This window comes from Eurypyga helias, unplaced genomic scaffold (genome assembly GCF_000690775.1).
Source record: "Eurypyga helias isolate BGI_N326 unplaced genomic scaffold, ASM69077v1 scaffold46144, whole genome shotgun sequence".
Lineage (NCBI taxonomy): Eukaryota > Metazoa > Chordata > Aves > Eurypygiformes > Eurypygidae > Eurypyga > Eurypyga helias.
The window spans coordinates 11,524-26,349 of NW_010247791.1; the positions used below are offsets into that span (position 1 = coordinate 11,524).

The 14,826-nt window shown below is 40.9% G+C and overlaps 1 protein-coding gene across 1 annotated transcript; it reads left to right on the forward strand.

Annotated features, from left to right (window-relative positions):
* Window positions 1-5,869: 5,869 nt before the first annotated feature.
* Window positions 5,870-14,617, forward strand: LOC104509029 (the record flags this gene model as incomplete). Its single annotated transcript, XM_010150831.1, has 4 exons — window positions 5,870-6,034; window positions 11,664-11,832; window positions 12,983-13,580; window positions 14,525-14,617. Coding segments are annotated over exons 1-4 (885 nt in total), but the record flags the coding sequence as incomplete, so codon positions are not given.
* Window positions 14,618-14,826: the final 209 nt, after the last annotated feature.

The following is a 14,826-nucleotide window of genomic DNA, read 5'->3' on the forward strand; positions in this document are numbered from 1 at the left end:
ACATAATCAGCGCCTTTTAGTTTGTGTCAGGGTTCCTCTTAGCAGGGTGGGGCTTTTTTATTCAGATACATATATTAGCTCTGCCCTTCAAGGCCTTTGCTTTCCAGCAGTAGGTTTCTGCCTTAGGAGCAGCCTCTCATCCTTGAAAGGCCTTTACTAAGGAGGAAGAGCTGAAGAAAGAACTTCACTATTCGTGACAGCATTAGGGAATACCTAAGTGGATGTTTCACTTGAAAATACAAAGGATGCTTGAACTGAGCATAATGAAACCTGTTAGCAGAGGTTAGAGGTACGTGGTGCATACTCAGTTTGTAGCCAAATTTTGGGAAGAGCTAAGTTTCTTTTAAGATGTCTGTTAAGCTGGCTAGGCAAGGAATAGCTTTAGGTCAGCATGTTAAGATAGCTCTAAATGTTAACAGCTGAGCGTTTTGTTGTTATTTTAAAATCTGGTCAGTTCTGGGCACATGCTTAGTTGTTCAGACTGTTAGCTGCAAAAATGTCTTTTACCATTATATAGATTCTAGTTCATTTCTCTTTGTGTAATTTTCCTGCAGGCAGGTTTTTAATCAGACTGGTGATGGTTGCTTATTCGTTTGATGTGCATGATGCTTATTACAAAGCAGCATTAGAAATGGAGACACCAGTACTGGATGCATTTCTGGATGTAATAGCCAGTTTCCATCTGGAGTAGATTCACTTTTAGATGCTTGAAGAAAGATAAAGGATTATAATGTATTCCCATCCTTAGAGTTGAACCTGATGGGTCACATTACACTGCGTTGTCTCTTGGAGCTGTTGACTTCACTGCTGTTGCAGAGTATAAATCAGTAAAGAACTGGGAAACTGGAAGATCCCAGAGCTTGTTTAATTTGTGAGCAACAGCAGTGATGGCAGGAGTAGGAAAGCCCTTCCACTGGTTGCTAAGACTGTTTTCCCTCAAGATGAAAGGGAAGGTTGCCCTGAGGAGGAACAGTGGCATCTCCGTGGCTGGGGTCATGCTGCCTGTGGGCAGCTGGGAGCCCTGGGAGAGCCTCCTCTCTCTTGGGGTTCCCATGTTTGGGCTTGAGCATTGCCCCTGGATAAGCCTCCCTTGAGCCAGTGTTCAAAGTCATGTTCATCATTCGGGATGGATGGAGAAGTGCCTCAATCTTATTAATTCTCAGTGAAAGCAAACTTCTACAGTAGGCATTATCAATGCCTTTCCAGCATGGCTCAACTGCAGAGCCTTTTCCTATCAGTCCAGCATTTGTCATCCCTTTTACTCCTTGCACACTCTCCCTGCCTTGTGTGGGGGTGCAGGGGGTGGGCTAGCCTGATGAGGTGTAGGCTTTCTTTGATTCAGTGGAATACTGCAACTATCTCTTCCTCTATGAGAGGGTTGGGTGAGAAGTCCTTCTGTAGGATCAGCAAACATAGGATGTGCCAAACCAGTAGCTTGTCGTAATATTTCCTGTTCTTGCTGCTATCACAGATCTCCAAGATATTTTTCATTTTACACTGGGATTATTTTGGAATGCTGCTGCCTGGAGACTAGATGCTAAGTGCAAGATCTGAACCTGGCGTGTGCACTGGGAGAAAAGCCTGAGAACTGAAGTTCAACTGGTCTCTTTACTACTACACTCAGTGGAGCACCCAAAATCCTTATATTTTTATCTTAGTCTAATAGAAAAATATATCTTCAAGTTTGCTACAGCATCTAAGAGAAATTTCTCAAAAATACAGGCTGTCTTCTGTGTGCAAACAGCTTAGTTGAGGATAAAGGGAGATAACTGAGAAATTTCTCTGTGCCATGAAAGCGTTTCCTGTTGGGGTTGAATTCTGTCAGAAAGACAAAAGTTATTTTTCCTTTTTTAGTGAAAATATAAATTGTACATTATCTTAGTCATTTTCAGAAGTTTTGTTCAAGTTTTATCTTAGTAGAAGTCTTAAATACATATTATATTATCAATATAATGCATAAAAGCATCATCCTTTCTGCTTGGATTGGTTTTGAGCAGGGAAAGTGTAAGCAGCATCATTCATGTGAGTAGAATTGCAAACAAGCCATGAAATACTTCATCTAAAATACGTTTGAGACCCAAAGACTGCGCATAGCAAAGCTGAGTTTTACAGCAGAGCTTTATTTGTTTGGAAGTGCACACGCGGGATTTTAGAGCTCTGCCTGTTGTGCCTGGGAGGCCCTGGCAACCTTCACGCCCAGACAGGCTGTAACTTCTGCTGTCGCAGGTAACCAGGGATCAGATGCATCAGCCAAGCTCTCTGGGAACAAGTTTATTATTAGTAGCCTTTATAAAGTCTGGGCACAAATAACCATTTTTTGACAATTTGCACATAACCTGTGGCTCATCCATCTGGGGAGGGTTTGTGCAATCCAGCGCTGGACCAGAAAGCAAAGAGGAGGCAGTTTCTGCGTTGGGTGCTGCAAGTGTGGGGGGTGTGGGAGGGCAGGCAGTGAGGGGGCCCATCACCTGCTCTTACCTCTGGAAACATCTTGCAGAACCATGGACATTGTGGGGGTGGCTGCCTTGGGCTACTCCTGGAGCTTATTTATGCTGTCCCTCTGTTTTTTCATTCCTAGGAGCATCCTGAAGCCTGCTCTGCAGACAGTGGGTTTTACTTTCAGAAAATTCCCTGTGAAATAATCCAGTAAATCTTGTTTTCACAGACCATTTTATAGGACTTGAAAAAATATATAAGGAAAGTTGATTTTTGTCTTGTGTGCAAAAAGCAGCCCTTAGGGGCCACATCAGAGATGAATAGAGAGAACCATCTTGGCTTAAATTAAACAAAAAAGAAGGAATGCCACTTCTGTGGTTTCACCCATTCATATTTTTCTTGATTTAGGGCCAGCACTACATTTGGTGTTTAAGGCACTTGTGTCTTTCCAAATTCCTCTTCTTTCCAACTACTTATAAATTTTATTTTCTGCTTTGTGTCCGCTTGTTCTTTGGATATATCATCAATACATGTGTGTATTAAGTGTGGGCAGTAGGTGAACAGCAATATACTTTCAACACTAACCTACATACGCAGTATACGAGATGATATTGTATTTTTAGATGATGATGGTGGGGGTTTTTTTGTGGGTTTTTTTTAATATCAAGTCTTGTTTAACAATCAAATCTTGTTAATGTTTTTTTTTTAATATCAAGTCTTGTTTAATGTTTAAATTAGCATAAGTTTTCACTAAGTATTTACTCTGTAAATGCCTCTGAGCACAAGTCCAAGAGCATTCGGAGCCAAGTTCAGAGCTTGTTTTGGCCAGGATGGATGCGTTTGTTGAGTAATTAACCAGTGGAGGATCTTGTGCCTTGATTGTTTGACAGGATAATGCAGTAGAAGACAAAAACTTGTATGAGGATTTATAAAATAAGGATCAAAACAGTCTACAGTGGCATGAGCAGATCGTATGAACTTTTAGCCTAGACCTAAAAAAGGTACCTGGTGGTGTCATGTACTTGAAAGCAAGCAAGTAACCACTAGCTCTTATTTTTATCAGTAAGGTAGAAAGATGGTTGGACGCGCCTTCACCCTGATGGATCTCAGTAAGAAAGAAAAAGGGATTGGATTTTAATTCCTTTTGAAACTTTACAAAATGATACCAGGAAGGCAGTCCCTTTTTGTGGCAGTGGTTGCAGAGGAACAGGGAATGCTTGGGGCAACCGGTACCTTACCCCAAGTGATCACAGGGGTATCTGGGCTCAGCTTAGTTTGTCCAGCTGAGGATGTCCCAGGAATGTGATACCTGAGGACAGGAGCAGCTGTGGCTCTCCTCCTTCAGCCCCTGCGGGGGACTGTGGTCATGTCCAGCATCTCCCAGGAGCTTCAGTGTTCGCCAAAGAAGCCAGTGCCATGCTTCTGTGATCAAGTGATGCAGCATTGGTTAGAGGTGCCTTCTGGTCTCTTCTAGAGCTGTTGTAGGTACAGAGATTTGTCCATTGGGAGTTGGATCATTAAAGTAACTTTTAGGAAAATGCAACATTGCTGGATTGCCTTCCAGTCATGGGTATTGGTGAATACCTTCTGCGACACTGAGCTCTGTTTTGGGTATGCTGCCCTTTTTATTTTCGTGAATTTTCCCTTGTGCACTGTTCTAATTCATTGTTGTGCTGAGCTACTGTTAGTAGGGAAGAAGCCTCAGTCCTTTCCCTAAAAAAGCTGGCCCATTGTGGCACTGCTGTTGCTGGCACAGGTGGCTCTCAGTACCCAGAGCTGACGCATCTACATAAGCTCTTTCTGTGAGGATGTGTTTGCGATAATCTGTTACACTGCTCTAATAATCTACTTTCACTGCATTTTCCTGATAAGTGAAATTTTATTTGAATAAAACCTAGTACTTATAAATTCCTAGTTTCAGCTGGAAGGATGTTTTAATAGCTAGTCTCAAATCTGCTGAAAAGCAGATTTTGTGGTAGAAATGCTAATGAAGCTTCAACAGCAACAACTGGCAGACATACCAAGAAATTCAGGGGTTGTGTATTTGGGTGGCAGAGATCAGTAAACGGATTTGTGTCATCACAATCTATTTTTGTCAGCAAAATTGACTTTAATATTTTATGCTTATTTAAAAAAAAAAAAAAATCTGTATTGCTGTGAAAGTTCCTGCATTTTGAGGCCAGCTTTCAGCTAATCTTCCCCAGCAGTCTCTGTATGGCTCAAGTTTCAAAGACTATTCAAAAGGTCACATCCTGATTTAATACCGTTAGTACAAACCCAGGATAATTTAGTTGATGTGGATGGAGGTGCTTGTCAATTCAGGTTTTTGATCTTAATATAAATCTGGCCAAGAGTGGGTTGCATTTGTGAAGTTAACGCCATGTTCTTAAAAGCATCACAGGAAGACAAAGATTGATTTTTCACATTTAGATAAATCCTTTCTACATGATGCCAGTATCCTCTCTCTCCAGCAAGATGCTGGTAAATTCAGCTAGTCCGCTTTAAAGTGGAAATACGGAAAGAATGGTTGTCATGTTTTCCTTGCCTTTTTTAATGATTAACATTTAAATTTCTACATTTGATGCATTTCCCCCTTCTCAGTACTGCTGGAAGCATGTATGTTCATGTGTTCGTATGCAGCAGTTTTAAACCGCAGTCTTTTTAAAACTCTTTTTTGTTCTGATACCTTCGTATCACACACTGGCATAGCTGGTGTGAGGATTTCATGTAGTCTTGCCACAGGTCCACAAAAATCCCAAATTAAAATGAATCATCCACTGTGTGAAAGTGGATATAGGGATTTATTTCCACAGTGCCCACATAAATGAATCAAGAATGTTAAATTAAAAGACAAGCAAACATATTAATCACTTCTCTCTCTGTTTTCCCACTGATCATATCTTAATGGCATCTTCTAGACTGGAGCTTTTGAAGGAATGTTAATATTTTATGTAAGGAGGGATAATAAATAGCAGTAAAATGCAGCTTGAATAATTAAATCTCTTGAAGGAATGGCACTTGTACCATTCCCCCCACTTGGGCCACATTTCTAATTCACTGTAGCTTACATGTATTTTCCCAAGTAACATGATGGTGTATGCTGGGACACTTGTATTTCTGTTTGGAGAACTCCTTTTGAATTTTTTTTTTGTGTCTTTTATATTTACTCTTTTCTTTTGGATGTCCATAGTAAAGAAGTAAGTAATTAAAGATAAGATTACTGAAATTCCATCTGTCTTACAACTCAGTTGACATGATTATTAAGGCTGTATATATTATTTGTCATAATTTGAGTGAATAGCTCACTCCTACACCCCTTCCTTTTTTCAGGAACTTGGATAAGTGATATGCTTCTAGAATTAACACAGATGTTTTTTAGGATTAATAGAACAAAATAAATACTGACTTTTTTCCTCCCTTCCCCCAGGTTGCCCTTGTTCTCCTTTTCAAATCAAATGTCACATTGACTCAAATCCAGTGTTTGAAGCATGTGGGGAACTGCAGCACATCAGCCCGGTGCAATGCATCCATCAAACTGGAAGGAAGCCCAAAACCAAAACTCCGTTGGCCAAAATGCATCCTCTGCAGAAACCCCAAGGCAAGTGGCTTTGTCCTTCTAGCAATTGTACAAGCTTCTATAGCACGTGACATGTAATATATTTAAATGAATTGTTTTAATATTAGGTCATAACGAAACAGTTATTTCTATGTTCTGAGGTTCAAGTACAGCTGGTAGGGTTTTACTATCTTCTTTTTTTCCAGTGTTAGATAACCTTTTAGGGAAGAGTTCAAGAAGAAATTGATTCAGGAATAACAGTTTTTTTACCTTGTCAATTTATATTTCCTGTATTGTTGTTACACATCGTGCAGCTGTGAAGTTTAATTTAGCAATTTCCTTTTTTTTTTTTTTATGTGTTTCGGTAAGAATAATTTATTGTTTAAACCTGGTCTGGTTTCTGTTTATTTTAAAAACCTGTGCATAGCAACAGGAAATGCCTAAATGGAATGAATGTATTTTAAAAATGAGAAATTGAAGCTAAACCAGTCACATGCAAGGGTAGCATGTGGGCTGTGGTAAGTCCACAGACCTGCCAGACTCATAGTCTAATAGGTGGCAGTCCCAAGGTATGGTGGAAGAAAAACCAGGTGGAGTCATGTTCCAGCTGGTCTTCAGGCAGGTCTTCTGGTCTCCCCAGGCTTTTCTTCCCTAAAACTTCTGGTTGTGAAAACAACACTGCAGTAAATCTCTTGAAAGAAGATAAATGGTTTTCATGTTTCTCCATCAGTGAAATAACATGTGGTCTCTCTTTGTCATGTTAACTTGTCAAGTGCCTCCACCCCCTGCTTTGTAGACTTGGTTAAAATATTGTGTGTCATGGGTGCTTGCCTTAAGGTAATTGCGGTTGCTGAAAGCATCCAGCTTGAGAGGCATTTGGAACAGAGGAGGGTGAGCCAGAAAAAGACAATAAGCTCATAAACCACAGGTTTTTTTAAGCAGCATGTCCATGTGATAGACGGTCATTGTCATGTGAGGAAAAAAAGATTTTGCTCACCATCGTGTGGTCCTGTGTTGTACAGATTTAACCTCAGCACCACCACTCCCTCCCGATTCAAACACCTATACAAAAGCAGTTTTCTGATACGCATTCAGCCTTAAACAACTACAAAGAAAGTGTTGTATTTTCTGATTCTGGAAGTAGACCTTAAATGTTCAGTTGGTATACTAACCCATGCTTGAAACATCTCACGAGGTGTGTGTATTTATGGAGCCTTGAGAACTGTGTTGTAATTAGTGGGTGTTCATGAATGTTGTTAATACTAATAAAAAGGAATGGCAGAAGCATCTGTTCTGTAAGAAATGGAATGAATTCAGTTGGTGCCGACCCTTTGCTGTTGTACTGATCGCACTGATTTCCGATTACTGAGGACGTAGCCTGGTTTTTATATGTAAGTATTTTGGAAAAGTTGGAGGGAGCCTACTTAGCTTGATTCAAATCATGCTTAAAGTTACCCAAGTAGATTAATATAATCTATTTCCGTCACTGAGATAGGTACTGATTCTTCTTTCTGCTGCTCACACCCACCTAAGCTCTCTCTCCCATTACAGCCATAAACTTAGAACCAAAATGTCAAAGAACCAAAATATCTTACTGGCAGGTTAATGCTCTGAAAAGGGTGGCAACTTGTTAATAAGGTGAAATAAACACCCCAAGGTAAAATGGTTTCTTGACTAGTTACTCTTGTTAATAATTTTTTGACAGAACTCAGTTTGTTGGGCTTCTTGGTGTCACTGTATAAGTAGGCAGGAAGAAACTGGAGTCCCAGTGAAAATTTCCTTGACAGACTGTTGCATAGTACCTAGTACTCCAAAATTAGACCACCCATTGTTGTCCTGGGCTGACCCAGGTTAGCCAAAGCTACAAATCGGTGTTACAAGTCTTGGTCATGGATGTGCCAGTCTTCCTGAAAGACACTTCATAAATTTTAAATAATGATTTTACTATTTCACTTCATTCTTTGTAATAAAACTATTTTTTAAAAGTATCTGCAATTAGCTTACATGTGACAATAGAGTACAAGATGTACAATACTTTGCAAGGAAGGGAAGATGGTACAATTTGTTTTCTCTTCATGTTTATTAGCTTTGTAAATTTGAAATGGCTTTTCTTCTTTGTATAGTTAATTGATCTCCTGTTACTGTATCTTAAAACACTTCACACCTCTAGAGGGAAATGAAATCGTCAAAATAATTTTAAAAATAGTTGCTTTTATTGACTGTATTGAAGTTGACATTTTTCCTGTAAACCATCTTTGCTTCCTCTTGGTATGTCCAAAAAAAGTAGTTGTCCAAAAAAAGTAGTTGTGATAGTGTGGTGCATTTCCTTGCAGCAGGCATAAATCTTACCTCAGTTTTTTGTTGACATTTTTATGTAAGAACCTTTCTTCTCGGGGCTTTCTCCCTAGAGCTGCATGGATGCCTCATTAAGGCCTGTTTCTGCTTGATTTGTTGGGTGGGATGTGCTGGCATCACCCTGAGACTCTAGGAGCAGCTCTCTTCCCCCACCCAAGGCTGTGCTGTTGGGTTATTTATTCTTTTTTTGGCGTGTGTTCATTTCCCAAGGGATAACCTTTCATAATCTGCTTCATCATGCGTATTTTTTTGAAGTCTCTTCTTGTGAAGGGACCTTAACAGATGTAAGTAAATCTGCAGCTGTGACTCACACCACTTGAATTTCTCTTCATTAGGTCCTCTCAGCTTTCCCAGCAAGTTATGACCCATCGCCGCTGGGATGATTGATAGGAATGCTTCCATCTAGTCACTAATAAATGTGTGTTGACTGTTTGCGTTATTGTAGAGGAGGCACTTGTGAGAGAGAAATTCAGGGGCTGGGGGAGTGCTGCAGCAATGCAAAGGCTGAGATGCTCGTAGTGCCGTGAGTCCTTATTCCCTGCTGCTCTACAGACCCAGGACCAAGCCTAGGCTGTACCTTCTCCCACATATTTAAACCTTTCTCTTTTCTAATATTGTCCTTCTGCTTCTCGTTATTTCACTTGTTCCTTCTGCAGCAAAGATTTGTGTCTTTGTTTCTGCTTCCCCTAAATAGCTCTGAGCTGCTATGTAGAACCTTCAAGGGAGAGGAGGTCTGGCGAAATACCATTCCAGCATGTGGCTTCAGCCTCCTGGCACCACCTGAAACATGCTCTGTAATACTGACATCTCTTCCATGCAGCTGGCTTGCTTTGTTTTCTCCACCAGTTTACTTGTCTGTGTGCAGGACGGGCACTGGAAGCTGCATCCAACATTAGTTCCTGCATGGGCCGGGACTCCTGGAAGGTGGCTTCAGAGCATGGGCAGGACCCGCTTTCAGTCCAGAATCCCTACCTAAAAGCAACACCTACTTTTTTTCCCAGTGTTGACTGTTCCGTTAGTACTGGCGATGATGGCACACATACAGATGAGCTCATCTTGTGTTGCTTTAGGCTTCCAGTCTTTCATTCACTCTTCTGTAGAAGTCTAAAATGGTTTTGAGTTTCCAAAAAAAGTCTGTGTAGTGGTAAATAACGCCACTTACTTGTAAATTCTGAATGTAGGCTTTTTGTGTCAGCTCTGGAGTAGACATCTTGTGTGGTTTAAATTTTGCTTCATAAGTAGTATGGTCAGTGGCTTTGCCTCCATGCTGATGTCTCTTATTTCTCAAAATGATTTCAGTAAATAAAATTTCAGAACTAACAAAACTAATTTCCTCCTTCCTTTTTGTCCACTGCAGAATGTGTTGTCTCAGGTGATTCAGGTGGATTCCACTAACAGGAAAGACATTCAATGTTTACATGGACAACAGTGACACCCATTGCTATTAGTGTACAGGCTGTGGCAGTGAACTTGTGAATGTTGTGGACCAGTCTGAAACTATGAAGGGCCTGACAGGGGACGTGGGATAGGTTCTGGCCTGCCTGCCTCATGCACCTTGTGGGAAGAGCCTACAACTTGCTTTTTCTGGCTAGATGAGCCAGATAGCTCTGTGGATACTGGTGATTTAGGTTGTTTTATTTTGTTTTCACAAGGGGAAATATGGCCAGGCACTCACTGATCATGTAGTGTGCAAGTGAAACCCTGGTGAACAAAACATAGACCTCCACCATCCAATTTATATGCAAAATTATTTTCTTTTCCCGGTTACCTGTCATTTCTGTGTAAGATAGGTTTTGTGGTGATGTTTTCAGAATTGAACTGTAAGACCTCTATTTTAAGGCAAAAATTCCAGATGGTTTTGGAGCCTGGGCAAATCAGTCCTGTTGCAGAAAGTGTCCCATTAAAGCTCAAATCCTTAGAAGATTTGATCTTATTCTTTGATGCTGAAGTAAACTCAGTAATTTAGGTAGTTTAAAATTTGACCTATACTCAAAGCTCAAAAATTCTTCAACAGTCCTTCATCACTGACCTCAGACAGCAACATCATCCATAGCAGCTTCCTGTCCACTGGAGCAGGGAGGACATCTGGGCTGATGTGGAGCTTAGAACAGATGCAGAGCCTTCTGCAGGGTAGGGACAACAGTATTTGGCTTTTTGGGTATATATACCTCCATTTAGCCTCCTAAAGAAGGTAACCCTGAAATTACATTTAGAACAGTTGCTAATTAAAGCTTCATTACAATGTTAATCACATTATGCTCTTGTGCCATACGGACCATTTAAAAATTGTAAATGGTTGAAATACGTTGTTCTTGAAAATGTTTAATAAAACATAAATTTAGAGTTTCCTCATTTGGTATGTTAACTCTTTGGACAGTCTAGGCTGGAGGGGATACTTGGCGGCACCACTCCAAGTAGCGTGCACTTTGGGAGCAATTGCGCAGTTGGTTTTCCTACCTTCTAGTGTCACGTCTGACTGTGTGAGGTTGCTTTCACTGCATGAAACTATAACAACATGTGAACCTGTTGCCATGGGTTACTGCTTGCGTATTTCCAAAACCAATTGTTCTGCAATCAATATAAGATGTGAATAATTTTTTTTTAATTATGTTACCTTTTTTTTTAAAATACCGTATTAAACTTTGTACCTTCGCCTCCTAGTGAATCCTTAAGCAGAACGTGTATGTTTTTACACTGTGTGTTTTATATATATCGTGTATAACTCAGTGTAGAACCAAAAGAGGAAGGAAATTTATGAAGACTACACCACAGAAGAGATGGGGGAGGGAAAATGAAAGGAAGAAAACCTATTATGTTCTGCTTGTGGTGTTTTTGACCAAGCAAACATAAGGCACTGAAATCCACAGTGGGATTGTTTTTGGGTGGTTTGTTTTTTTGGTTTGGGTTTTTTTCCCCTTTTTTCCCTAGTATAAGAGATTCGACATAGTGCCTGAGTTTTGAAAAGTCATGGGAGGGGAAACTCGTTAGAGTGATTGAGATGGTGAGCACATTTGCAAAAACGAAGTGTGAGCTGTGCATCCTGTTTGGTAACAAGGAAGCGGTATAGTTCTGCAAGCCACTCTGTTCGTTAGCACGTCTGATACAGCTGTAGAAATACAAAATAGAAACCTGTCATTTTTCTTCAGCGTACAGCAGCTTGCTTTGGTGTAAGAAATCCTTTGGAACTGCGTCTGTGCAGTTTATAAAGGATGGTGGAAGAAGCCTTGTTCTGCACTGAGCGCTTGGATTTTGTTACCGGTTTACGATAATGAAGATGGAAATTTATCCTCCCACTTTTTCCCATCTCTTTTATTAGTACCTCCTAAGCCTGTCCATCTCAAACCTGGGCAGGAAAGAATTCCTCCTGCACCTTCTCGGCCTTTGCCAGCTGATCCCAAGTCATCGAGGAGCTTAGCACCTGGAGAGGAAGAAATACCAATATCAGCAGGAGTCAACACGCTGATTGAGAAATTTGAAAGTATTAGGTAAATACTGTTTTGTGAGATCTGCTTTATCTCCCTTTTCTGCATTTTTAACCTAGAATATAACAATAAAAAACAATTGTAATTATCATGTAGAAACTTCTCTTGAGATGTTTTCTAATGGCAGTCCAAACTTAACTGACTACACAATAGTTTTGGTTTTTCGGCGTTTTTATAAATAAAAGCATGTATTTCAGCAACTTTTATTTTGTAACATGCATGTTCTTAAGGAGCTTAAGAGCTGAACTTGTAAGTGTTCCACCAGAAACATGTAGTTCAGTGTCTGCTTTTACTAAGTTGACTAGGTGTTGGGATTGGGTTTTTTATTAAAGGAGCTTGATTCTTCTGATATAAAATAATTGAGCTTTCTGTCTAAGATTCAATAAATGTCACACATACTGCTGACTTGATTCTTGGAGGAGGCAGGGGAGAGTTAAGTTGCAGAGTGTACTGTGAAACAACATCATGGAGAAGAGCTTTTCCTCTGAAACTTTAAATGTAAGAGACATTAAACAGGGTAAAATAGATGTATTTTACTGTAAAACCAGCTCGTTTTACAAACGCATAAAAACTCTTTCTGAAGACCAGATCTGCCTGATGGAGCTAAGTGATTTCATAAAGACAGGATGGCAACAGAGACACTGTACTGTGCCTTGGAATGTATTATCACTTGGGTAATCTGGTAAGGTGTCTTTCAAAAAGAAAAAGTAGTGCCTTCTCATGCTTCAAAACATCCTCTCTCTGGCAGAAAATACCTTGCCCTGAAGCCTTTGTTCTGTTGAAGAATGTGAGTTCCTGTTTAAATGAACCCACAACCCAGTGCTTCATTTAAAAGATGATTCCTCCGTCTCCAAAACTTCAAACCAGACTGTTCTTCTGGGCAGCGTGGGGAATATTAAAGGCCCAGGATTTGAGCGGTGCCATTTCAGTAAAACTTATGGCTAGGGATGGTGTGTTTTTATCTGAAATTGTTGTGGGAATATTATTACAGCAGTGTGTACACACTTGCCTCCTAGGATTGTAAGGGAGGGGGGGGTGTTTGTGTGCAAGTAATATGACTTGAATCCAATGATAATCAGGCTCTCACTTTTGGGGCACTTTTGAAACCTCTGAGTGTTAATAGGAATGACTGTTGCTTTCTTTTCACCCACAGGCAACCTGTACATATTCTTCAAAGAAACCAGCTAAATTTAGCTCTTAAGATGGAACCTGGCCTGGACTCATCCAAACAGCCAAGCTCATGTGACTGTGACATGGTGGCTTCCAGCGGCTCTTCCACAAATGAAAAAAGTGAACCAGATGAAAACGAGCCAGACATACCATGCAGTGCAGATCTATCTAGCCCAGACTTAATGAAAATCAAAGAGCTAAGCATAGGCGATAACAAAAGCCATGAAGACTCTGCTGCTCTGACTGTGAGCAAAGAGCTCTCTGGAGAGCTTGGCAACAAAGACTCAACTGCAGAACTGAACAGTACTGGTAAAATTCCCAACAGAGACAGTGGCATCGACAGTCCTTCTTGTAGTGTGGCAGGGGAAACGTTCCCTGGCGAAGATGGTGCAGAGCAAAAAAAGCCCAGCATAGCTGGGAACCCTGGTGAGATGGAACCTGACAAAAAGGGCCCCAAACCTTCTTCTGTGGAGCAGAAGAGAGACTCCACACAGGATGAAGACAGTGACATTGATGAAGGAAGCAGCGAGGAACAAGAGACAGCAGAAGTGCCAAAGTTAGAGTATTTGGATGTAAACAAGGTAAGGTAGCTTGTTCGTTACTGTTAAGTGCTCTGAGACCCGTTCCTGACTCTGGCCAGAGATCCCTTGCATCACTTTCAGATGTTTGTTTTTTTTGTTTGGTTGGTTTTACATCAAAGGATCGTGACAGTCATTACAATTTCCTGCTTGATGCAGGTTGTAACTTGTTCCTGACCTATATAGTATCCACAAAGGTTCCTAGACTTGATTTAAAAGGGTTCATATAAGAGAATCCATCATAGCCAGGGGTGAGTTGTTAAAGGTTCAGCTTCTAGCTGTTAGATCATGTTGTTGTCAGTGGGGTTCCATGATATGCAGTGGGCTAGTTGGACAGTGCATCTTGCGGGGTCAGGGCCTTGCATCCTAGAAGGACGTGATTGATGGAAATCTCTTCTAGTAGTAATTAGTTTGAGATTTTTTTGAGTTTTCTTTTCTCTTACACCAAGCCTGTGCTTCTATTGTTGTGACTACTTTTGAGTGGAGACAAGTTGTTTTGGGTAGTTATCAAATGACTTTTCAGGAAACGGTACAAGATTTTCCTTGAATCCAGAGTAATGTAGTCCACCCTGTTGTGTATTTGCTGCAGCTGTATAGGATTAATGACAGGCTCCTTCAATTGTTCATCAAGACAGTTATTTTTAGAAATAGTGATTATAGGATAGGTTAGATTTTTCTGAAAAACAGAAGATGCTTTGAGCAAAATGTCTGCAAAATATTAATAATTTTTATTTGTGTTTCTGGGTGTTTGGGGCTTTTTTCATTTTTATTCCTCCCTCACCCCCTGCCATCATCCCCTTCTGAGGGGAGCAGAGGGCCCGACATGCCGACCAGACCCATTGCACAGGGAAGTCTGCTGCTTCCCTGGGGCCTGGGTTAGAGACATCACCAGGAAACTCCCTGGTCTGGTACAGCCCTCTGAATATTACCTGCTGTTGGTAATGCAGGTGGGCAGCGATGAGCTTGAGGAGAGGAATCCAAAAGCCATCAACAGAGACTTCAGGGCAATGGGGCAAATGATCGCAGGATTGGGAGCACAGGTAGTGCTTTCCTTAATCCCTTTAGTGGCAGGGAAGAATACTGGAAAGAACAGGAAAGCACACCTGATGTGTGGCTCAGATACTGTTGCGAATGGTGGAGTTTTGATCCTGGGGAAGTTTATATGGCACTGGGCCTGCTGGTGACAGATGGCGTGCCACTGTCTCAGAGGGGAAAAGGGTTCTAGCCCACGGACTGGCAGGGCTCATCG